Source organism: Cyanistes caeruleus, chromosome 4 (assembly GCF_971803275.1).
Source record: "Cyanistes caeruleus chromosome 4, bCyaCae1.hap1.1, whole genome shotgun sequence".
NCBI lineage: Eukaryota > Metazoa > Chordata > Aves > Passeriformes > Paridae > Cyanistes > Cyanistes caeruleus.
In genome coordinates, this window is record NC_141704.1 from 32,499,968 (window position 1) to 32,525,553 (window position 25,586).

General features: G+C 47.1%; 2 protein-coding genes across 5 annotated transcripts; both read left to right on the top strand.

Annotated features, from left to right (window-relative positions):
- The first annotated feature begins 7,328 nt into the window (after window positions 1-7,328).
- MIEF1 (mitochondrial elongation factor 1) lies at window positions 7,329-17,464 on the top strand. 4 transcript variants are annotated; one of them, XM_023917976.2, is made up of 6 exons: window positions 7,357-8,007; window positions 9,356-9,504; window positions 9,629-9,809; window positions 11,816-12,078; window positions 12,511-12,573; window positions 13,172-17,464. In XM_023917976.2, the coding sequence occupies exons 2-6, from the start codon at window positions 9,361-9,363 to the stop codon at window positions 13,976-13,978; spliced, it is 1,458 nt and encodes a 485-aa protein (XP_023773744.2). In that variant the 5' UTR covers window positions 7,357-8,007; window positions 9,356-9,360; the 3' UTR covers window positions 13,979-17,464. The 4 variants fall into 4 exon arrangements, with proteins under 4 accessions (XP_023773745.2, XP_023773744.2, XP_086743630.1 ...); XM_023917977.2 differs by lacking the exon at window positions 12,511-12,573 and having other exon boundaries at window positions 7,329-8,007; XM_086887504.1 differs by lacking the exon at window positions 9,356-9,504.
- Window positions 7,614-7,826, top strand: MIURF (mitochondrial elongation factor 1 upstream open reading frame). Its single transcript, XM_086887510.1, has one exon. It carries the CDS (start codon window positions 7,614-7,616, stop codon window positions 7,824-7,826), a length of 213 nt encoding a protein of 70 aa, XP_086743636.1.
- Window positions 17,465-25,586: the final 8,122 nt, after the last annotated feature.

Consider the following 25,586-nt stretch of genomic DNA (forward strand, 5'->3'; position numbering starts at 1 on the left):
AGCATCATCTCATAAAATGGTCCCTCGAGACCATCTTTAATCCTTTGGATGCATCCATTTTTCCAAGTAAAGACCTGGAAACACCAGAGCCCCAAATTAAACCTCCCCACTGCAGAAATGCCTCTCTGGTGGCTGATTTTTGGCACAGTGCATGAAACAACATGACCTCCTTGTTTTGGTTTATTTTTAAACCTGTCTGCTGTAGTTTTGGCTGTTCCCATTACTTGGTATCAAAGCCTGGTCCTGCTCTGAATCCTCCTAACCATCTGGCCTCTGTAGTGCTTTTGGCAAGGGCCTTTTGCAAGCTCATGTGCCATCTACAGCTATTTAATTTTTTACCTTTTTAAGTGTCTTATGTTTCAGGTTCATTCCTGATTCCATTTAGAAATAGTGACTGTAAGCATCATAGGCTATTTTCCTCATAATTACTAGCTCCAGTGAATTCTATCGTCTTTCTTTCATCCATACCAGTCTAATTCTCCTCTTGTGGAAGGGTCTCATCAAACTAGAGGCTTGTGTTGTGCATTGCTGAATGCAATTCTGCTGCTTCTGTCTCCAAAACAAAGGGCATGAAAGCAACCTGCCACTCAAAATCAACAATTAAAATTTTCTGTTTAGAATTTTTAGCATTCTTAGTGATCACTGTATTTTTGTGCCTGAACAGGGGATAATCTAAAAATAGTTGATGACCAGCATGCTTGAAATTTCAATTTTTCAAGAGGGGAAGTATGAATCTATAAACATAGTCCAATGGCAATTTAATGAGACAGTTTAGGATGTGAGAGTTGACTAGGTCAAAGGTTCTCCCATGTTATTTTTCTTGCCTCTAACACAAAATCTTTACTGACATTTGTATTATTTTTATAAGTAACATAAATGGCATTTCTCTTATTTCTTGTGAGGTTTTTAAAAGATCTTTTTCCCTGGAAAGCACCAGCTTCTGCTGCAGGAGCTTCAAGTGCCTCTGTGAGTGAAAGGGGTTGACTCTTGGACAGACCAGTCTAGGGTGGAGACCTTCATTTGCAGGAGCAGTGGGGAGCACGTGGCCCCACCACAATCCCCATTTACCATGTCAGAGGGTCCCTCAACACACCAAAAAAGATATTGCTATGTGCAGCACGTGTCCTGGGTAGGGATACAGAGCCTTAAGCACCAGATTGAATCAGGAGCCTGCAAGCCATCTGATGCCAAGCAAATCCTGCGTGTTTTGCAGAATTTCAGTACCCCAGCAGGTGTTAGATGGGGTGATGCATTGTGGAGGAGCTCTGGCATAACCTGCCTGGAAGCCAGTGGTTTCTCCCAGGATCTTCCTCTTTGTCATGGATGCCTGGTGCTCATCCTGGGCACTGTGCAACGCAGGGAGGCTGAGGGACCCTCTGGCTGACGGAGGGGCTGGTTCCAGCTGATTCCTTATTGATGCCTATCAGGCTAGCTGATAAAGGGATGGACATGCTGTTTCCAAACACCAGGCTGCTTGGAAACAAAATGACTTCATTATAAACTTAAGACACCTTTCAGAAAACTGGAAATGGGATACCAGACCCCATTTTGCCAGCTGTTTGTTTTTGTTGCTGGGATACGTTTGTTCCCTGTGTAAGGACACATTTTAATGTGCTGCTTAGCAGGGACAGTTAATTTTTAAGTATTAATCCAATTTTATATTATGCTTCTAAATCTTGCTGCTTTAGTGGCTCAGCTGGGGAAGCAGTGAGGTTTCAGCTGGCTGACAGGCAGCTCGTGGAGCAGCCAGGGAGAGCCACCCCAGCCCTGGAGAGCATTGCCAGCAAATGGCTTCATGCTCACGTGCCCACAGCTGCAGGCACTGGCTGCCCTGCTTCCCAGAGCACCGCCACAGAGAGGATTTGGCCACAGCCATGGCAGAAGGGAGGCATATTCTTGCTTCCTGGCAGTGGCAGGTGTCCCTGAAGCTCCTGGGCCAAGGCAACCCTTCCCCTGGGAGTGAGCTTTGCAGGGCTTTGCTTCCTCGCTGCAAAACTGTCCTGTGTGAGAGAAAGGGGCTCCAGATCACTGAAGTGAGAGGCTGACATTAGGAATATAATCCATGGATGCTTGGTTGAGGAGCCTGGCTTGGGGCCAGGCTGCTGCAAGCTCTGCTTTTGTAGCTGCAGCAGGGACAAGCGCATCAGCAAAAAGGTAAAGGATCAGTCCTCTTCAGCTAATGTTTGGGATGTTACTGTAAGCATCTCTGAGATCCCCAGACATGAACCTTTACTTGGAACTAAGGGACATCTGGAAATCCCAGCACTTTCAGCATTTCTGTGTGTGCTTATTTTTTTTAAGCAAAGTGAGAAGTGAAAATAGTCCTTACTGTCTTTTAAAATACATTACAGCTATGTAAGAATACAAATCTTTCAAGGCCATATCTCTCCTCACCCTGCCAAATGAAACACAATATAAAACTCCATTGTTTTACTCTTGTGTTTCCTGTGCCTTATGGCTTGAACCATGGATCCTCTTGGCTGAAGTCCATCCCAGTAACGATTTAATTTGGGAATGCACTTCACCTTTCTAAAAATAAGGAAAACTGAGAAGAAGAGCAAATAAGCTGTGCTGAATAAAGGTCTAAAATGACTTCTCCAGGATCTGAAATTAAAGAAAATATGTTATCCAAGGAATGCATAAAATAAAATAACATAAGCCTGTCTCTATGCAGCAAACTCTTTCCTGGCATTTTAGCCCTGTTCTACAGTCTGGACTTTTTCCAAAGAGAGAGCAACAAATCATCAGTTATATAAATATATATATATATATTTTTTTCCCCTCAGACATTTACTAAGAACCAGGCATACACACAAAAATAAAAGAATGTAGAAAACATCTACCCACTTCTTTCTGCTTTGTGGTGTTTTTAAAGCATTTGTCTCAAAACTGTTACCCAGAAGTGAATGTCAGACCACAGCAAAACCAAAACCTGGTAAATGGGACAGAAATAAATCTAAGTGCCCGTGATCTAATGGGGCAAGGTGTGCAGTAGGTGCCTTTGCTTAGAAAAAGCAGAGAAGCAGCTGGATACAGCAGCCATGCCCTTCTCAGGTGGTCTATACATACATGGGGCCAAACCACATCTGATGCTGGAGTCCAGATGACCCTTACACAAATCAAAATCCCATGTTCGGCGTGGCCTCATCCCAGCACACAGCAGGTGAAGGAGCACAAGAAAGCCTGAGGTCAGCATGTGCAGCTCAGCTCAGGCAGGTGGTACCACCAGCTGCAAGCCCTCTGTTCTCTGCCGACACTCCCTGCAGAAAACAGGGGCTGTCTAGGGATGCAAGATTGCAAGGACAACAGCACTCACAAAAGCAGGGTCTCTGAATGGCTCTGCAAACCTCCTGCAGCATGCAGCTGGTGCAAAGTGAAAAATGGGGTGGGGGAGGCCAGGGGATGGAATCTTACTAGTCAGGGAATAATGAGAAAAGTCCCCAACAAACACAGCCACAGGGAAATTTGTTTGAAGAAACACAAGTTGCGCTGGGAGTGAAGGTGAGCACAGACCAATTGTGAAAGTACTACAGAAGCAATTTCAATGTGTTAGGTAATAAAACTGAGCCTCCTCAGTGACAGTGCAGTCCCTCACAGGGACAGCAGCTCTGCTTCACACATTTGCTGCTGACAGTGTTTGCAGCCCCCTGCACTGCAGGGATGGAAATCTGGGGATCTGAAAAGCCCCACTTCAGCTGCAGCAAGGCTGGGACCTTTCCCTTCTTCCTCCTGTCAAAAACATACCCGGAGCATGGCTTCCCAGATCAAATATTTACTGTCCATACTAAAATGTGTATCTCAGCTCTAAATCAGGAGTGCTCCTTGAAAGGTGGCTATGTACCAGTGGTCTCTCCTCCCACACCACCTGTCTTCCTTCCCATATGCACTCAACATTGAAGCTGCTGGGGCTCCAGGGAAGGAAGCCACGTGTACCACTCTTGGGCCTCTGCCCCCACAGTTCGTCACAGCTGCAGAGCAGGAGCCCAAATGCCATTAATCCTTGTGACTGCTCACAAAAAGTAAAGAAACAGGGCTGCAATTAAGGAGAGAGCTGTTGAACGGGGCTGAGACTGCCAAAAGGCCCTCTACGAGGTTCATGTGCTGGAAGATACTAAGGATGTTAAGCTCAAGCTCAGATACAATTAGTGGGTCGCTATCCATCTTCCTCTTTGCATTTTAGAACTGCTGTCCAGGCTCCTCCTAAGAGACCAGCCTTCTGCTTCCAAGCACAGTTTGTTTCCCATCCCTGCAGAGCCCCACCAGGATGCCATTTGCAGCTCTGAGGCTCACATTCACCTCCCTGCTGCCCAGAGAGGGTTTGCTGGCTGGTGACAGGCAGCACAGGGATGTCTCCCTGGCTGGGGATGGTCCTGGTCTCCCTGGTGGGAAGTCCTGGGCATGGCACTTGGCTCCCAGGAGCAGAGGCTGCAAGCCAGGCTCAGGGGCAGCCATTTGCTGTTTTTAGTGGCCAGCAAAGCCTGTGGCAGTGGCTGCTTGAGTGGGAGGACTGTCTGTAAGCATCAGAAGACCAGCAGAGGAGTGGTGGCTCCGGAGACTTCCAAGGAGGCAGAGGACGGGGAAATGTCTTAGTGTTAAGGTAACCACACGGGTTATTGTTCCCTGTCACACACGGTGCCTTTGATATTTCAAGCTCACTTGGTCATTTCAAGAAACAAAGGTTGTTATTGCTCTCCAGGAGCACAGCAAAGGTCTGCTCCCTCCTTTCTGCCTGCACAGGGAATTTACTTGCCCTGTCAGAGCAAGTAAATTCCCTTTCGTACGGGGACACAGGCTGGAATCACGGGGGAACCCCATTCCCAGTGAGTCCAAGGGAAAAGCCATCAAGCAACAGGGTTCTGCAGGCAATAGGGCCCTGGGGCCCTCAGGGCAGCCCAAGCCTTTGGGGGTGCTGGGTGGGTCCCACCAGCTGCATGCAATGGGTCAGCGGAGTTTGGGAAACCCTGGAGGCAGGAGGGAGTCCTGCTTCACTGTCTCAAGGCAGAGTTCAAGTTTCCAACCCACAGCATGTCATCAGAGGCTGGGCACTTGCAGGGCAGCTGGAGTGGTGTCAGTCATGTGCTGCTCGGCCCTGACACTCACCCTCCTCTTTGCAAGAGAGAAGGGGCAGGTTGAGGCCCCTGCCCACACAATGCAGGCGTGGGCAGCCCACGGGGGCAGCGGGCACAGCGAGTGATGTCCCTGCAGGGGCTGGGGCACTCTGGAGACGCTGCACAGTGTGGGTGGAGGAGCTCACAACATGCACACGCAGCTGCTGGCGAGGGGCCCGGGAGCTGGCAGCCAGCCTGGGGGGGAAAGAACAGAGAGAAACACCAAAACAGGCACAACCCAAGCGGGCCAGGCTGGGAAAGGGGCGCTTACGGAGGTGGCAGTCCTTGGCTGCCGTGGCAGGAGGACAGCAGGGAAGTCCATCACTGCTTGCCTGACCCAGCAGATCCCATTGGTAGTGCACCAGGGGTTTGCCACATGTGGCTGCTCAAGTTTGGACCCAGACCTGGGAGCTTTGGGGACTGGGCTCATCGGCACACCTGCCCAAGGGTGACAGAGAAGGGAAGTATTCTCACTTGTGAGGAGGGAAGTATTTCTGAGGACTAAGAAACCGAGGAGGAGGAAGGAAGCTGGGAGGAAGGACCAAAGACTGATTTTCATTCTGGCAGCAGGTTAAGAGTAGGGAATATGAATGCTGCCTCCAAGGTCTTGGAAAGCCCAGTATATGAACTGATCATCTGGAAACAAAGATGAACAATATATCGAACTTTTTAAAAAGATGACTCAAAGCTATTGACTCTTAAGGAGATCAAAAAGGACTGAGTAAAGTGCAAATGTGGCAAATGGGGAACACCACATATTTGCCAAGGATCAACTGGATATGTGCAAGGTCAGAAGAGGGAATACTAATTGCACATAAGAATTACAAAGCTCCAGATGTTCTCTAGCAAACCAAGAAATAATAAGGATGTCACACAAACCCTGGCTCTGAGAGTAGCTGCAGGTTAAAAAAAAAAAAAAAAAGCACACACAAAATATTAGCATGCAGAAGGAAGAAAGTGGGAATAATATGGAAAATATGATAATGCTATTATGTAAATCACTAGCGCGGCCTCTCTGGGAATACTGTCTGCAGTTCAAGTAAGCCCTTCTCAGAAAGGGCTGATTAGGGGCATGGCAAATTCGCTCTGAGAGAGATCAAAACGATTGGGGTTGTTTATCTCAGAAAGGAAATGAACAAGAGGAGATTGGCACAGAGTGAGCCAGTCCAGAACTTCTGTTTTTCTTCCTGTTCAGTTCTATCACTATCATATCTAGTGTTGCTGAGAATTGTGTGAAGTGATGTGGCTCTCCTCTGTCACACACCATTTGCTCTTTCACCCTCCCCTCCAGGGGAGGCACAGCACATTATGTTTTATATTTAGGTAGGACCTAGGGAGGAGAGGATGGCTAAGGAGAAATATATATGCTCCAGAGACCCCTCATAGTAGAGAAGGTGAAAATGGAAAAGTGGGATTTGCATCCAGACAGTGGAGCAAAAGTTCTGGCTTTGGGAGTCTCCTTCCATCAACTCAGGCAGACCACAGAGAGGCTGCCAGCTACTGCCCTTCTAGAGCCTTGAGGCTTCCAGACCAGGCCCTGGTCTCTGGGGGCTCCTTGGAGATAAAGAGCTTGAATTTGACAAGTCAGTCTGTAAAAAAGCATCCCAGAAAGTCAGAAGTACCTTGAGATGTAGCATTGACCCACTGCTCTCTTCCAGGGGAGGTTCTGGTTGGACATTAGGGGGAATTCCTTTGCAGAAAGGGAATTAGACATTAGGGATGGGCTGCCAGGGAGATGGTGGAAGTCACCGTCCCCGGAGGTGTTTAAGGAAGGACTGGACGTGGCACTCAGTGCCATGATGTGGTTGACAAGGTGTTGTTCAGTCAGAGGCTGGACTCCATGACCTCAGAGGTCTTCTCCAACTTAACGGAATCCGTGATTCCATGGCGCACGGCAGACACGCTGTCTCTCGGGGCCAGCAGCCCAGCGCGCTGGGCTGTAGCACACGGAGCCCCACACGGAGCCCCTCAAGGCACACGGAGCCCCACACGGCACACGGAGCCCCTCAGGGCACACGGAGCCCGGGCTGCCAGCGGGCCCTTCCCGGCCGGGAGCATCCCGGGCTGCCGGGGTGGGACGGGCATGCGCAGCTCCCCTCCCGGCCGCCAGGGGGCGGCAGCGCCGCGCCGCCGCCGCCTCAGGCGCGCGCGGCTCGCTGCCCGCGGAGCTGGCGCTGCCATTGGCGGGCGCGGGGCGCGGCCCGGAAGCGGAAGCGCGGCGCTGCCGGGTGACCCCGGGAGCGGCCCCGGAGCGGCCCCGCGCGCGCAGCCCGGTGAGAACGGGGCGGCCGCGCTGCTCCCGCGGGGCTGCAGCGGCCCCGCGCCCCGGCCCGGCCCGGCCGTTACCCCGCGCCGTTGGACACGCGGCCCCGGCACCGCGCGGGGCCCGCTAAGGAGCGGTAGGCGGCTGCCGGCGGGTCCCTCGGGAAGGGAGAAGCTGACCCGGATCCCGCCCCTCGGTCACTCCTCTGCAGGTCGCCCGCCCGCGCCGCACACTTGTCCCCCATGGCCGCGTGGTCCCGGGAGGCGGTGCTGACTCTGTACCGAGCTCTGCTGCGCCGCGGCCGCGGCCTGCGCTACACCGACCGGGATTTCTACCTCGCCTCCATCCGCCGCGAGTTCCGCCGGAACCAGGGGCTGCAGCGGCTGGAGGACAAGGAAAGGCAGCTGGAGAAGGGACAGGCTTTCCTGCGGAGCAGGCTCGGGGGCCTGGTTTAGAGATTCCCTGTAGCACTCGCTGGTCCCACTTACCTGCCTCTTCTTTCCAAAATCCCCTCGCCAGCCAGAAGAGATGATTAACACCCACTACCCACCACTTTCTTGAAGAAGTCCTGAAGGTGCTTCCACAGGCACACCAGGAGGTCTCTCCTGTTCTCTTCACAAATGCATTAGGTCACAGGTAGGTCATTTACAATGATATAACCGCGTTCTTCATGCCTCTGTTACAGTGAGCTTTGTGAAAGTGCAGGGGTTTTTCTGCTTGGGGATGACAAGTGACTATATTCTTGGCTCATCCTAGCAGGAACATCCCCCCTGCTTTAGCTTTAGAAAAAACAAAGGGCAGTTTTAAACCACCTCAATCAGGCAGGCAGGCTCAGAACCTTGGACACAGACTCAGAAAACAGACCTAAAGTCGCAGTGTGGGAGTGTCTTGGTGTTTTCATGTAGGTTCACTGGGGATCCACATATGGGTACAGTGATGGTAAAATGTGTTTTACAAGATCACAGAATCACTGGGGTTGGAAAAGGCCCCTGAGATCATGGAGTGCTATCTCTGATTGATGACCACCTTGTAACTAAAACACAGCAGCGTGCGCCACATCCAAGTTAGACACCCCCAGGGATGGTGACTCCACCACCTTGCTGGGCAGCCCATTCCAATGCCTAATCACCCATCCTGTGAGGAAATTCCTCCTGATGTCCAGCCTGAGCCTTCCCTGGCACGGCTTGAGGCCATGTTGGCCAGAGAGACTCTTATTATATATAAATTAAATCTCAAGGTCAGGTTAAATGGAAATTTGGGGACACAAAAGTACACATGTAAGAAAATATTCATGTCAGTATTTTACATGATTTGTCTGAGAGTCAAACCCACCAGCCTCGAGGGCAAGAATAAACATCAAATGAAAGCAAGGGAGCTGTTCCTTTTATCATGTGTTGCAGTCTCTGCTGTTGATTCTTGGGTGTCTTTGAAGTGTCTGGGATTGGGCATTATTCAGAAATTAATCTGTGAATGGAAGCTCTGAGACTGCCTTGCCTGTCAGTTCCTGGGGAGTATTCCACTTTGTTCCATACAGTTGACCAACCCTGTATTGCCTTGCCTTTGAGCAAAATCACACTTGTTACGTTAGTAATCAGAAAATAAATTTGCTGTGTTTTGGTTGAGAAGCACAAATTATAAGAAAAATATCTGAATAGTTATAGGGTCTTGCTTAATATGCAGGATTTTATTGCAAAATACTGTGGAAATTTTATTGCAAAATACTTTCTTTCATTAAACCTATTCAATTACTAGAAACCTCACGTCAAATTTGGATGCGTTCCCTCAGGTATTGGACTTTGCTTGGTCAGTACTGTCCTGGCACTGCTGGGAACAAGCAGCTCTTTGAAGGAACATAATTAGAGAGGGTGCAGGGTTGGGTGGGCCCTGCCTGTGGTGGAAGCCGGCAGCAGCGGGTGTGAGGGGTGGGAGAAGGGGCTGAGCCCGGCGTTTTGGCCCGGGCGCGTAACGTTCCCGCTCCTTGCAGGTAAGATGGCAGGCGCTGGGCAGCGCAAAGGGAAGAAGGATGACAACGGCATCGGCACCGCCATCGACTTCGTGCTGGCCAACGCGCGGCTGGTGCTGGGCGTGGGGGGCGCCGCCATGCTGGGCATCGCCACGCTGGCCGTCAAGCGGGTGAGTGCCACGGCTGGCACCGGGAACAACAGGGAGGGGTGGTGAAAAGAGCCGGGGCGCCGGCAGTGGCCTGGGTGAAATGCAAGCGTTGGGCCCTCGGTGACTCAGACTCTTCCTGGTTTAGATGTACGACCGGGCAATCAGTGCTCCCAGCAGCCCCACTCGCATGAGCCAGTCAGGAAAGAGAAGCTGGGAAGAGCCAAACTGGCTGGGCTCCTCCTCACGCCTGCTGACCCAGGACATGAAAAGCAGCCTCAGCCGCTCCCTGCAGACCCTTCCCACTGATCCTTCAGCTGCAGATGCAGGTAAGAGGCATGGCCATCCTCCTGCATCACAGAATCATCCAGGCCTATAAACCCTGTATTTGTTTAAAGGAATGCAGGGAAGGAAATACCCTGTCTGTCCCAGGATTTTTATGTTTTTCTTTTAAGCAGGTCTACTGGTAACTTCAAGAATCATAACTGTCTTTGGGAGCTAGTCAGTAATGGGTCATCTATTTGCACTCTTCGTTCCTCTCATGACTTCATGGTATTAAGCTTTATTCTCCCCCATTTTTTCTCTTTCAATCTGAGTATCTAATCTTTCCTGATAGTAGAAAGCTATTCCCTTCATTTCAGGCACTCTCTTGTCTTTCTTTGGGTTATTCCAGTTTGCTTGCATCTTTTTAAGGGGGTAGTATTCGAGTTGTAGATCTACTAACAATTTATAACTATTTCCTCTATTGCTACCATTTTCCAAATAATTTCTGGATCGACATTTCCCTGTTTAGTGCTGCTTATCACTGTGTTTGTCTTCAGTAGTCTATAGGAAGTGTCCTGAAGTTTTCTTTCTGGGTGGGATAATCAATAGTTCAGAATCCAACCATGTTTTGTTACGTGTGGTTGTTCTTTGTTCTCAATGGTTTTACTTTCTATCCCTGCTCACTCATTTCTGGAGATTTACATGTTGAGATTTAAACTAAAAATCAGAATCAAGCTATTAACTTGATTTCCAGATTATTTTAAAGGAAGTTATCTTTGGGATGGCAGTAGGTATTTTGCTGAGGAAACACTGAAAACTAGACAGCTGTGTTAAATGGGACCTAGATAATTTGACTGGAGTCCCCAAGCATATGGACAGAATAATAAAAACACTAATGATGGTGTCTTTAAATTCTTCAATTAGAAGTAAATTAAAACTCAATATGGAAAAAAACCTTTTCTCATAAATAGGCAATAAAATCCAGTTCCTGATGGCTTTATGCATTACTTCCTTAACACAAAAATGCTCAGATCTGTCCAAAAGAACCCAGTTGGACAAGAGACAGCACCCAGCTGCTGAGGCTGGCCTAGATGCATATGTGTACAGCTTGGTCAGCCATTACTCACGTGCTGTGTGGCCCACACCAAACAAATCTGCAACAGCCATTTGCTTTAATGGGGCCACTGACTTGGGGATTTCTGCTGCACCCCTTAGGTAGCACAGCCCTTCCAAGTTCTTTTAGATCTGTAATTCCCCTTTAATTCTCATTGTTAACTTTTGAGACTCTTTGTCCATGTTGAGAGAAATCTGAAATGGATGGGAAGCACTGATTATTTATTTGAGAAACCAGTCAGAAAAAAGGGGCTCAGAGAATCTGTGCAGGTCAGACATGGTTTAGTAATGCAGATGGCAGTGTAAACCTTGTGTTGTAGCATTGTGCCTCTGAGTGGGCTCTCTGATCCTTTTCCAGTGAAGGCTTCAGGGAGGTATCACTGGAACTATGATGGCCTGAGCTGGGATGGCCCCAGGATCTGTCAGCTCATCATCCCAATAACTGTGCTGATCAGACTCCCAACAGCTGTTTCATTTCCAGGTGGCACAGTCTTCTGTGATCTCATATGCTAGTCAGGACTGGATTTCGCTGGTAATTTTTAATAACCTGTTTCAATGTTAAAAACTCAAAGAGATCATGGTTATTCAAAAGTGTTTTATTCACTGGTGTGACATCACACTGAAAGCTTTTGAACTAGTAACAGCACTGAATTTTTGATGAAGTTGACCTGAGATACTGCCCACTTAGCAATTAAAAAAAGATCCTTGTACACAATATTAGTGTGGCTAAATTTCGAATCTAGTAACTTGTTTTCATCCGTTTTGATGCTCTTTATAGTATGTTTTGAAGTTCCTCAGCACGCCCCTTTGGACTGGTACCTGCATAAAGCCTGCAAAATGTCTGCCAAGGGCTTTTTGAGACCTGGGAGACCGCAGTTACGCGCTGCGGATTCTGTTCTGCGGAACGCTTCACAGAGAGATCAGCTGCAACCTCAACAGTTTTCCTTCTGTCTTGCAGACGTTTTTCGACCCACAAAGCCCAAGCCATGTGTCAAGAGGAGTCAGGTGGAGCTGAAGAAATCCCGCCTTCGCCTGTCCTTGCAGGAGAAGCTGTTTGCGTACTACCGGCGGCGGGTGGCGATCCCGGCGGACGAGCAGGCTCGGGCCAAGCAGGCGGCCGTGGATATCTGCACGGAGCTGCGCAGCTTCCTGCGCGCCAAGCTGCCCGACATGCCCCTGCGCGACATGTACCTCAGCGGCAGCCTCTACGATGACCTGCAGGTAATTCCTGGGGAAGTATCACGGCACCTTATTCAGGAGGCTGACCACGCAGCGGCGTTTCAGGCTTCCCTGTTGGCACTGCTGGCTCAGCACAGCATTCCTCTGTAATAAGGCCCTTGGTGGTGCCTTTCCCGCTGTGGAGCCAGGTGATGATTTCCACAGTGCGGTTTGAACAGGCATGACCAAGCTGCTCTGTCATTGTTTGCAAAGCCTGTGCTTTTTGCTGGTTTATTTCTCCAAAATATCTCAGTCCTTCTTTGCTTCCCCTCTGTCTCTCCTTTTAGCTGTGTTTTTCTTGCTGTTTCTCTGGTAGGCATCTATTTTCTCTCCATCCTTCTGTAACCATCCAAATACATTATATTCTCTTAGATCTCATGTAGGTCTTTCCTACCCTTTTTTTTTTTTTTTTTTTTTTTTCAAAATGCATGACAGACCTGGATTGGACAGCAGTCCCTGCTGCAATATCTCCCTGATGGCAAGATGCCCATGGCTATAGTGAGTGATTCAGAGGCACGCTTCTTTCTTTGAATCAGAGCTCTGGAATGGAGCATGGAATGTCCAGTGAAACTTAGACCTGGGGTCTTAATCACATTGGTGAAAAGGGATCTTTAATGACCTTTTTCCAAACAATGTGGCAGACCAGGTGAGGGCAGTGTACCTAGCTGTAGCATTGGATTATTAAACCGTGGCAACGGAAGCTTGTCAAGAAACTTAATACTCTGTCTCCTGTTTAAATTGTCATGTGGCGTTGTCGTGCCCTAGGCCAGCTGCATCTCACGACCAAGGAGCAGGCTTAGAGCAGTATGAGACAGAATGATTCATTTATATTCAGTCCATGTCAGGTCTCTAAATAGTACATACCACGTAAGCACTAGCTTCAGCTTTACCTTGGAATTATCCCACTGATTGTTGGAAATAGTCCTTCAGAATGCCTTTGAACAAAGGGAGGCTGGGAATCCCACGCAGAGAGGAGAGTGAAACGGCTGAATCCTTATTCCAGGTTCATTTGGACAGAAGGCTATCTAAAGGTGGTGAATAAAATTAATGTGGAGAGAGAAAGCTTATTCTTACTGACTTTTCTCTCTTGTGAAAGGTAGTGACAGCTGACCACATCCAGCTCATTGTACCTCTCATGCTGGAGCAGAACCTGTGGTCGTGTATCCCCGGGGAGGACACTATCATGAACATTCCTGGCTTCTACTTGGTGCGTCGAGAAAACCCAGAGTACTTTCCTCGTGGGAGCAGCTACTGGGACCGCTGTGTGGTGGGAGGTTACCTTTCCCCCAAAACTGTAGCAGACACATTTGAGAAAGTTGTAGCTGGGTCCATCAACTGGCCAGCAATTGGGAGTCTCTTGGACTACGTGATCCGTCCAGCAGCTCCCCCAGCAGATTTGACACTGGAAGTCCAGTATGATGCAGATCGGCATCTTTTTATTGACTTTCTACCATCCCTGACACTGGGGGACATTGTCCTCGTTGCCAAACCTCACCGACTGGCCCAGAATGACAACTTGTGGCGACTGAGCCTGCGGCCAGCGGAAACGGCTCGCCTCCACGCCCTGGACCAGGCCGATTCTGGCTGCCGCTGCTTGTGCCTCAAGATCTTCAAAGCAGTATGCAAGTTAAACCCAGCTCTGGGACACCTCACTGCCAGCCAGCTCACCAATGTCATCCTGCACCTCTCCCAGGAGGAGTCCGACTGGTCCCAGGACATGCTGGCTGATCGCTTCTTGCAGGCACTGAAGGGGCTGATCCGCTACTTGGAGGCAGGTGTCCTCCCTAGTGCCCTGAACCCCAAGGTGAACTTGTTTTCAGAGCTCACCCCTGAAGAAGTGGATGAGTTGGGCTACACACTCTACAGCTCTCTGTCAGAGCCAGAGGTCTTGCTGCAGACGTAATGGGGCCTTACCTAGGGAAGTGTTGATAGGGTTTAGCCAATGCAGACTTTGATTACTGCGAATTATGTCTCCTCCACTTCTCCCTATCTCCCCCTCTCTCTCTCTCTCTCTCCCTCTCTTCACCACTCCCCACTTTTGGTTCATTAGTAATTCCTGCTGTGGAGTTGGTGCTCCCACTGAATTTCTTGGTGCTACTGGTCCATTTCCACCATCTCTGCCCCAACAGGTACCCATTGGCTAGGGAAGAGAGGCTAAAACTGCTCTGAGATCTTCACATAAATTCTGTGAGTTTAAGTGTCTACCAAAAAATAAACCAAACTATGCACTTCTTTCTTCTGTAGTACACTTAGTGCAGCAAACCCTTTTTGGTTTGAAGAAGGTGGAACTGGGCTGGTAAATCCAGTGATGATTTTAGCAAACTTGCACTGAGGTTGTTTAATTTCCTCCAGCCTGACTTTGCCCCATGTTTCTTTCTCTCTGCTGTCCCACACTGTCTCACTTTCCTTTCTTTTATGTCCTTTTGGCCCAGTCATGCAGGGCAGACTGAGTGAGATATTTTGGATAGGGTTCTTTTTGTATTTTTGAGTGGATAATGATTACACTGGTAATATTTAGGGCTGTAGAGCTTGAAATTGGAGAATTCCCACAGCTCCTGCTCCCACAGAGCTTTCTCATCCTTTGCAAGCTGGGTTCAGGATTAAGGGCCAAAAGTTGTCCAGTCTGCTTCAGCACAACCTCCTGTATGGGCAATTCTTGTTGAAGCTGTCCCAGGGGAGGAAGGAACCTTTGTGGTCTGGCTGTGTGATGAGACTGAAGGAGCAGAGCTTGCTGTTCCTGCCTAGCCAGATCTAATGGGAATGGCCTCGGGAGTGGAGAACAAGGCAGCTCTTCAGTTGTCTCTGGCCTAGAGGAAGAGAGGGTGATTATAGGGAAGGGGTGGGAGCCACCCATGGGAATGGGGATTTTTTTTTCATCTTTTCCCCAAGACCTTAGGGCTGTTCTGGTTTACTGGAGGTGGAAACAAGACTACATGCCTCAAAGGGCTTTGGAATAAGCACACACAAGCCAGATTCTCACCAGCTCTAAAGGCTGTGAAGGTGATGGAACTGAACTGGTGTCATCAGCAAGGTTCTGTCCCGTACACTGGTATTAGGATACATGTACAAAGCTGGCATTTAGGGATATATTAGCTTTGCCATCTGCTCTGTGTGCTTTGGTCTCCTCCTCAGAACTGAGGCTGTCCATCCACTTCCTCATTCCCATGTGCTGACTTTCCAGTGCTCCCATTTTACAAATATACTTAAAAAGCTGGTGAGGGCACACCTTCCCGTGTGTTTGGACCCGTTTGCACTGCAGTTCTGCCCACTCCTTCTGTGACTGCTCTCAGGCTGTGGACTCTGCATTAAGCCACCTGCTGTCTTCAAAAAGTGGGAGAGAAGGTGTCCCCCGAGTCTGGAGCTCTGTGTGTATCTCAAAAGACCAGTTTAACTATTGTTTCAGAAACATAATTGCCTTTTCCCTGCTTTAGCAACTTTTTTCATCTTTGCTGTCCAGCCTCCTTAGCCAGTGGAGAGGAGTACTGCAGCAGCAGAGTATGGAGGGAATAGGAATCCTTTTCTCCTTTTCTCCTCCCTTCCTCTCAGGACTTCCCCCATCTTTGACAGAGAAGTTTCAAGGTGAATTTTAGGAGTGGAACCACAGAGGGAAGTCTTTCACACTGGGTTCTTTTTAGAGGCAGTGCTGGTGAGGTGAGGGAGGGAGCATCTTTCTCGGACAATCCGTCCATTTTAACCAATGTGTCAGATAGCATTCTGTATACAGTGATAATGCAACATTGCATTTTAAATTATTTAATCCTTAGGGTACTGGTATTTTCTAGACTGCCAGATGTGTACTTTGAAGTCTGTGTGTGTATATAAAAGTCTATAGTCTATCAAAGTTAACAGGAATCCCGTTTGTATGACTTTGTGTTTTGTAAGTTTTGCAGCAGTCAGTGTTGGTCAACTGTTGATTGCTCTTCACTCTGGTTCCCAGATTTTTTCCCCTCTTCCTTCCCTTGCCCCCCACTGCCTTTCTGATGTCAGCCTTCCTACCCTAAAAACAGACAGATGAGACTCGGAGCCTACAGACTCTTGGGGGGAATTCCCCTTGTTTTTAATTACTTGAAGGTCAACAAAAATATTAAAATATCTGGGTTGTCAGGAGTTCCCCCAAAGCTCATTTCTTCAGTGTGATGTCACCCCTCACTTGGTGCTGACTCCAGTACTGTGGTCTTCACATTTTAACAGCAGTGTGGTTGGAAATGATTAAAACTCTAGATTAAAAAAAAACAAAAAAAAAGAAAAAGTGAGATATAACTTCAGAACAGTTGTCACATACATATCTGTATATATAATTTTTTACATGAATGCTTTTACTTCATCCTGGCAACCTAATGAATTAATATTTTATGGCCATTTTTTGCTGCTATTGAGCTCAGTTTGTGTATCAAATGGAGACTGAAGCTGCCTTTTTGCCTTTTCTGTAGACTCTGCTCCACTTCACTTGCATCAACCATTACCATCATTTCTTCCCTTCAGTTTTGCCCTCCTCTGAGCTAGCCATGAGCCTGTTCTCAGGAGGCAAATGATCACTTCCTACAGGCAGCCACCACAGCAGGCAATAGCTGCCCTGGCAGTGGCAGTCTTGACAAAGGCCAAAGATGTGATGGGTCACAGGGACACTGCAACTAGGAATAATTTGAGAGCAGGGTCAGGTATAAGGGGCAATAGAACCTGGGAAGAAGGTGTAGGGTGAGTATGCAGGAAACTTCCAGTAATGCTGCACCCAGCCTGTGGGTCAGACAAAATGTTGCAGAGTCTTTCGAAGTGGCACCTTTCAGTATTAAATGCAGTACATGTGTTGATGTACAGCCTGGAGGGCTGTCATACCTACAGATAGGCTACTTCCTGGTCAAACCTGAAGCACAGAGCAGGAGAACCTAAAGCTGAATGTGAAAAGGGCAGCTCCTGGCCGCCTTCTTGGCAGAGCAGCTCAGAGACAGATTGATTGTAAGAAGCCCAGGGCACGCATTGGGCTGGTGGCTGCCTCAGCTCCAAGAATGTCTCCATGTGTTCTGCTGTAGTTTAGATCACACAAGCTTCCCATAAGATTGTCGTCTTACTCCCTGTAACCACGGGGTGAGGACCAACTTGCTCAGCTGTGGGTTTCACTGCAGCTGAGCTCCACTGCTAATCTTTCAAGTCAGATGGATTTCTTTTCCCATGTTTAAAGGCAATTATGGAAACAAGAGGCTGCTTTCTGCCCCCCTGGCAAGGTGCCATTAGGGCCCTCATTCCTAGCATGTGGGCACACAGTGAGAAGTGAAGAGATGATGCCTCATCTCTCTCAGGCCTGGAGGCTGTGGATTTGCAAAGGGGAAAGTCCAAGTGCATGATCTGTGACAGAGTGTGTGGAATTCTGAAATAAAATTACTTTCCACAGTAACCTCGTTGTCTCTGGCATGTTTATAAACAAAGGAACATCTCTCTTTGCTTTCATCTTGGCACATTACCTTCATGCTGATATAATTTTGCACCACACAGCGCTTAGGGACTGGCTTGCCCCTTGCTGATTCACTTGCCTTCCCTTTGCAGCTCTGGGCACTCAGCACTTTGCAGCTTGTCTCGAGGGAGCCATCAGCTCGGGTGCAGCAGCGTCCTTGCTCCTGGCAGCTTTCACACCAGTCACAAGATGATGCGTAATTGTGGTGCTGAGCTTCTCATCCTCTCCGATAATCCGCGTGCCCGGACAGGCACCTGCTTTTCATGTGGCTGCCCAGACTTCAGAGGCTTCCGTGCCTCTGGAATATTAAACTTTCCTGTGTGGGCTCCTCCACCCTCCTTCAGTCACACCTTGGTTTTTGTGTGCCAGGCCTCTCCCCTCCCAAATGGACTCCTCTCTTATCCAGGCATCAGCCTTGAGGCAGCAGGGAGACTGCTTTGCCAGGGGCCTGTGTCTGGTGTGTTTTAAGTTCTTTACAGTAAGACCCAGTTTTATGTGCCTGCTTGGAAAGGTGGAGTGGAAATGTTGGATGTCAAATAAGTGTGAAGTCATGCTGCTTTTGATGGGTCCCAGGCTTCTTAATTCTTGGAACACATGCTACAGTGGCAACATTGTCCTGTAAGACCTGTCTTAATGAAGACTCTGTAATTAACTATTTTGGAGAGTATTTTATGAAACAAAGGGAGTCTACATCTCCAACGTATTTTTTTTTCTAATATCCCTTTGTCTGCATTGCTTTGGTTTTTTTTCCTTTAATCTGTCCTATGGTTGAAACAGATCAGATGAGTTGAAGCACATTTCATGCCATACAGAGTCTTACAGGAGCAGCTAAAATGAGCTGTGACAGGTATTACCCTCTCAAGTTAAAGCCTCTGGAATGCCTAGAGCCTGCAATACATGGTTAATACATGGTTTGCACCTTTCCATAAAAGCAGTCCTGGCATGAATAGGGAGGAAAGATCATAAGATAAATGTTTAATGTAAAGACGAAATAATTGAGGGGAGAGATTATAATTATTGAAAGTATGGAAAAAGTTGCTACAACGAAAAAGGAGCACAAGTAGTTCTCCAGGCTGCAAAGACTTAGAATCTCTTTTGTTCTTAGCCTAAGGAACAAACAGCTTAGGAGGAAAGGGAATTTTGGAAAAAGCAAAATATTTTGCCCACTTTGTTATATAACCACAGTCCTGTCCTGGATATTAATGTAGCTGAGCTTATATTTTACTTATTTATTTTTGCATCTTTTAATTTCAAAAATAAATACATAAATTCTAGCCTATTTTGTATCTAATTTTAAACTGGGGAAGAAAGGGTGACTGAACCCCAAATTTGAGATTATCATGTTAAACTGTTGAACTGCATTAATAAAGTGGGGTTTTTTTTAGCTCCCAAATACTTAGTTGAATCCATGTTTTTTTAAGGTTTATTTTAATATTCTAGACTTTAGAAAAGCTGCAGACAGCTGCTGCTTTTTAAATTTAGTTTCATAGGAAAAAAAAAAAAAAAGAGCCTCTTCCAAATTTTAGTTTCACAGAAGAAAAGAAGCCTCTTCCAAATGAGGAGTTTCTCTTCCAGATAAGATATGTTTGCTCACTATCTTCACCATTCAATGCCTCCAATATGACTCACTGAATCTGGGACTGGATCTTGAAATGTGGGGCTTTGCCCACAGAAGCAGCAAGCATGAAATGGGAGATTCTACCTTCTACGTGAAACCCCGTATTGGCTTACAGCCCTGGGAGAACTGCTGTGGTCCACACAATCAGGGAACTGTTTGAGATATCTGGATTTTATCTTCTTTATCAGGCTGAGTTATTATCTGAGTTTATGATCTGAGGGATTGAAGAAATATCCTCCCCCTCCCTTTTATTCTTTTTTGTTGGTTTGTTTTTGTTTTTTTTAAGATTCAACATCTTCTTAGAATAGCTTTCATTTAACAAATGTGTCCTTTACACAGGCAAGGATAAAATTTTTACTAGCATACTTTGAGAAGGACAGCATTACTCACAAGTCAAGGACCCAGAAATGTACTGGTGAGCAGGCTATTATTCCTTTCTTTATAGTATGTGATCCTGTGGAATAATCTTGCAAACAATAAGGCAGAAGAAGGTGGTAAGAATAAAGGGTAAGGCAGGGAAGATCTGAAATCATTCTGTAGCTAGGAAACATTCTTGTCATTTCACAAAAAGCAAAGAGAGTGGGACAAAGAGTTTGGCTCAAGTAACTCAAACTTCTCATGATCTTAAGCTTTCCTAAGTACTCGTGCAGAAGTCAGTTCTGAACAAAATCATATTAAACACGCTAAAAGTCAGATTGATTTTTATTTTGCTGCCCTGGTTCAATTTCCCTGGCTCTTGTGACTAAGTAGCTCTTTGATCTGTCTATTAACACTGAGTGCTAAGCTTCTCTGGGGAAATATATACATATATAAATTCTAACCACATTCTTCATGAAAAGCCTTCTCCATACAAATAATGGGCAAAAGTTGCTCACTTGTGTTACTTGTTTTGTTTAGGATTTTCTTTTGTTAGGCAACAATTCTCTGGCTCCACTTCAATTCCACCCTTCCTCTCTCTGTGGTAGAATTGTCACCGTTCTACAGAAGCACAGGGGTGATACTGTCCCATAAGGCATCCCACTACAATGATCCCAGTCCTGTACAGCCCTCTTGTCTCATTCTGCTCAGCATTGCTAAGGACAGGCCTCAGAGGCAACAGACACGAGGGCACAGATGGCAAATGATGGACTGTGTTGCCTCTTTACCGCTCCTACAATGGGCATTACTTCAAAACTCGTAAGGCCCTGGCGGGCTCCTTACATCCCTTGAAAGGCAAGAAGCAATTGTTCCTGGAAGCAGTATGGCAGAATGACATTTTTGCCTTCAGATTCTTGAATTTATTCAGCACAGGGGACCTTGGAGACAGTAAGTACCAGCACTTATATGGATAATAAGATGTGAATCATATTTAGCTGCTGCTTGTTTGCAGCAGCAGCGAAGTGCTGTCAGAGGCCCTGAGGTGTGCTGGAGCCAAGGTAGTACAAGGCACAACAGTCCCAGAGGCTGCAGAGCTGCAGCTCCCATGGTACTTGTTAGAGAGCACGCTGGCAGGGCCCCAGCTCCCTGGCACTCACAGGGAAGCTGGTTTCTGCTGAGGCAGGAACGTGACCAAGGCACAAACCTCCTCTTTTCCAAATCACTGCCTATGATTGTGAGAGAGACAGTAGAAAGCATCTTGTCTGGTGCCTTTTCTTGAACGAGGAGCAATGAGCTTATGTTTTGGGCTAGGAACCTTTCTCCTCTTTTTTTTTTTTTTTTTGTAAAGATAATGAATGAAGAATAATGCATCTTGACTCCATCAGTTTGCACTGCCAAGGAGGATGTTTGGTGTCACCAGCAGACTGGTGACTCCCAAGCTTTGTGCTCTGGGACAGACTTGCCCTTTGTGAGCCTGCTCTGCTTCGGGGAGACCTGTATTTCTGGTAAGTGCTCAGCATCCAAATGTGTCTTACTGAGACTGCATGACTGAGGTGAATGGCTCAAATATTAACTTCCTGAATAGCACCAGCATTGCCCCAAACCCAGAGATGTCTCCTCTTGAGGCCAGGACATGGCCTCAACAGTCTCACCTTCTGAGTGCCAGAAGAGCAGGCCAGCTGTACCTCCCCAACAGAGCTGGGCTGCTGCGGCTGGCTCCCGACAGACCTGGGTTTAGTCTCAAACCAGTTCTCTCAGGAGTCAAGCACAGAAACCTCCTCCCACTAAGAGAACCGCAAACCTCCCTCACCAGGCACCACAGCAATGGCAGTAAGAGGGCAGGTGGGTTGAGAAGCCACAGCACCTACTCAAAGTATGGTACTATGGCTGCAAAGTCTTCTTTGGGGACTATTATCCAGCCTGCCTGTGGCCAGTCCACCTGTAACACACCTGAGGAGGCTCTCCTGAGGCTACCTGTCAGTCCATGTACAAGTGCAGGGAGCAGAAGAGGCTCAAAGTCATCTGAAAGAATCTTTTTGACATAATTTGCCAAATCCCCTAATGCAGAGACCTTAGGAGGGAAAATTACATTTCTTCAGGAAGAAACTAAAAACTCAGTGATCTCACAATTGTGTCAACAGCCACCAGGATTTTTTCTCTCCTCCTTTGTAAACAAATATATATTAAAACAGTACAAAGTCTGCTGGTAAATCACTGAGCAGCTGCTGCCTATGGAGAGTGGAAAATTATTACTGAATAATGGCTGCAGTGTTCCTCCCCAGGGACCTAGGCAGCTACAGCCTCAACAGTGACTTATCCTCAAATGAGTTTCAGAGATTTATCTGAACTACCTGTGTCAGTGTTCTTGCTGAAGCTGCCTGCCAGCATCAAAGACATCTCTCACACACCCAGAAGATCCCTAGAACTCTGTTTTATTACACTCATAGGGTATACCTGCGCAACAGTCTCTGTTTCTGGCCTCATCAAAACACTCTGAAATGACCCTAAGTGAAAAACAAATACCCCAAAGGAGCATACAGAGCACAGCCTGGTATTATCCTTTCACTGTGCACCCCCCCTCACTGAACAGAGAGGCTGAAATAAGCCCAAATAACCTTTCCACCTGCTTCAGCTGAAGCTGCTGGCTTGGGTGCCAGGTTCAGGAGCGCAGTGTAACTGCTGCTGGGCTGGTACAGCAAGGAGGCCTCATGCTGACCGGGCTAAGGGGCACTGAGACACCAAAAGAGAGCTCCAGTGAAGTTAACTCACTCACTGGTGTCTGGGCCGAGATACTGGAGTCTCATAATCCGTACCTACTTGTCAGGCTCAGCTCTTGCTAACTTCACACTGCTACAAAATAAGCAGCGTGCATTGTCACCCTCCTCTTCATCCTTTTGAACAGAAAGGCACAAGAGACCTGGCACATGTGACTCCAGCAGATGTTGGTACATTTTTGATACACACTGAGCACACAGTCTGCAGGGGGGGTCACATCAGCTATAGGCCCATGAAGGATGATAGTTGACGTGAAATGTGTTCCTGTTCTTTTATTGCTTGGATAAATGGAAGGCTTTTGTTTGTGTGCTAAACTGAGCCCACATGTGCTAATGAACATAAAGGATTATTCTTGACCCCCAAGTCCTCTCATCATAATAAAACAAGACTGGACAATGAGACAACTAAAAATATCCCCCAATGGTCTGAACAAAAGTCAGTACCCCTTCCTCCTTCAAGCATATTTTTTGCTAAACATCATTTTCAGCCAGTTGTAGCTTTGCTTAGGAAACTCATGCTTGGGCAAGTTACAACTCACCTCCCTCTTACCAGATTTGCACAATGTTTTTACTCGTGGCAGCTGGCCACAGCATGGCTGATTCTGAGTAACTAAGCCTCTGGAGACACGTATTTTGTGAGCTATCGGCATGTGCTTGACATGCCCGAGTTTGTTCAGTAAGAAAAATGTAGGTGGACAAGCAGGGTTCTTTCCATAACTGTGTGAAATAATTGAACTGTAAGCTGCAAATGTAAATTGCAGATTTAATCCTCTTTTTTATTAGTCTCATTTCTAATGTCAGGGGTATTTACATAGCAGAATGGAAACAGAAGACAGTGAGGGGGTGGGTAAGTAGTGAATGATTTATTAGAGATTCCATTCGGTGTACTAGTCCAAAACAAACGAGGCAGAGCATATGGATAACTTATTTTGTATGTAATAAAAGATGGATGTTAATACCTCCCAGACTGATCTTTAATCATATATATTTGCTTTTTGATCTAGTTTTAAAATGGAACATCTATAAAGCAATCCCTAAGGAGCTTACAATGAGAATCTGGCAGAAAAGATCTTTCAGGTATCTGTTTGTACCCACATGAGGAGAGAAGAAAGCAAGCACTGTGAATTAGTCTGTGCCATAGAGATTGTAGGAAATTCTCCCTCAAAATTGCTCAAAATGTCTCTCTGCTTTGCCTCATTCTTCCCTTGTGTTTTCCTCAGCACTCTTGTCTCCAGGAAAAATTCCTGCTAGTCTCTGGAAATGCTTTGTTCATTGAAGTGTGGGGTAAGGCTTCCTGTTCCTCCAGATGGAAGGTTCAAAGGACTCAAGCTTTCCCTCACAAAAATCCCCTTGGGGCTTGCCCTCACGCTCACCCTACTGGAAAGCAGGCAGTGCCCCCTCCTCCCCAGCCACCCCAGCAGAGTCCAGGGCCAGCAGAAAACCCATCTGCTCCTTCTCCGGGGCACTGAGGCTCAGTGGGGGCCCAAAGCTGCCTGCCCAGTGCCACCATGGCCATCGTGCACTGTCCCAGTGCAGTGTCAGCCCACCTTCCCATCACTCCGGAGAAGTGCAGACATCTCTGTCTCCGTTACTTTTGCTGGTTCCCCTCCTGGCCCCAGCGATACCCACCCCTCCCACCACCCCTGCTCCCCTGCTGCAGAGGCCCACGAGCTTCCCCGCCACTGACAGTCCCTGAGAGCATCCTAAGCAGCGAGTCTAGACTGTGTGAGGGGATGTTACTATGGAAACATTTACGTCCTCTCCGTCTTTGGTGTGCTTCCTAATGGCATTCAGCATGTTTGCCTCCTGTGTTCTTGCTGGTGGAAGAAGAAAACCGCTTTTCCTTTGCAGTGTTTACTTTAAAAAGGAAAAAAAACTGAACCAACAAACCAAAGAGATTATTGAAGCCCATATATTGACCTTCCATCCTGATGAAGGAGGAGGGTGAATGGAGGAGTATTAGCTTTCCACCTCCTGGTGATGCTTTTTGGCTGGAGGTGGCTCTCTGCACTGCTGGATTTATCAGGGCACTTCATTGCTTACCCAGACAGGCCCTTGGCCTCTCTCCTGCAGTGAGCTCTGGAAAAGCAGCTCCTTTCTCCTGCAGCTGGCCCCTCGTTTCTGTGTCAGGATGACTCTTACTTGTTCCAGGAGTTCCCTTTGCTGCCCAGAGCAGGAAAATAATGTCCACAGTGATAAAGCTGGATGTTATAGAGTTAACATGACAGCAGGATTTCAGCCACCATGCACACAAATTGGTGTTCCCTCAGAAGCCACCTTTTTGTGCTAAATTTTCTTCAGAGCTGCTCAGTCTCTGAGCCACAAATCTATTATGTAATATTGGAAAGAAATTATTTTTTTAGACACTTTTGAGTTAACAAAGAGTGGCTAGTAGTTCTGGGCTTAGAAAATATTTATGATTTTTTCTGTACAAAAATTCCCAAGAAATGTTATTTGTGCTTTAAAAAGTGTCTTCTACCTTGGTTAAAAAATCTAGCCACAGTGGAGATATCTCTGACATAATATCTGCAGAAGAAGAAAGATAATTTATAAAGAAATTTGGGTTGTAGGTAGGTCATGAAATGATTTAACAACAGCTATTCTGCAATCGTGCAGCAAACAGAAAAAAAAAAAAAATACGCTTTTCTCTAAATGGCTGGCTCCTGGTTACTTGATTTCACTTTCTGGATTGGAGTCTGTTACAGAAAATCTGTCTGGAACTCATAAAACAGACAAATTTCCACCTCAGTTCACACACAAAAGGGAAAGCAGGCAGCTAGGAAACAAGCAGATCTGGGTTAAGTTCCTCATTGCATGCTTCATTTCTGCTTACGTGATTCTTGCGCACATGTTTCCAGAGTCCTTTCAGAGAAATCTATAATTATCTTTTCATGATGAAGGATTGGGTGTATATATATTGGGTGCATTTCTGTTTGTTTAGCTGCTATTATGGTCATACAATCACCCTTTTCTTTTCACTTAAAGGAGGGGAAGGCAGGCACAGCAGTGGATGTGAGAACTCTCCCTTAGCCAGTGAGGACATGCAAGTGCTGTCCACCCATCCAATCATCCACTCAGCTTCTTTAAAAGCTGCTGCGTGCTCTCAATTTGCCTTTGAAGCAAGACCTGCCTCCTCTGTAGCGTATCTATCAGAACAGTTATCTCAGACTGCTCAACCGCTATGGTGGTGTTCTTTGGCATTGGAGGACATTTTTCTCTTCCTTCTCTGTTTTAATGAGTCATCTCAAATTCTGTGCAAAGGAAGAAAGAAAACCAAAACCAACCAACCAAAATAAAATAGCAACAAACCAACATG

Coding starts and splice junctions, on each gene's coding strand:
- MIURF (XM_086887510.1), top strand. CDS start 7,614: ATGGCCGCGTGGTCCCGGGAGGCGGTGCTGACTCTGTACCGAGCTCTG.
- MIEF1 (XM_023917976.2), top strand. CDS start 9,361: ATGGCAGGCGCTGGGCAGCGCAAAGGGAAGAAGGATGACAACGGCATC. Junction 9,505..9,628: donor CCACGCTGGCCGTCAAGCGG/GTGAGTGCCACG, acceptor TTCCTGGTTTAG/ATGTACGACCGGGCAATCAG. Junction 12,574..13,171: donor GCAAGATGCCCATGGCTATA/GTGAGTGATTCA, acceptor CTCTTGTGAAAG/GTAGTGACAGCTGACCACAT.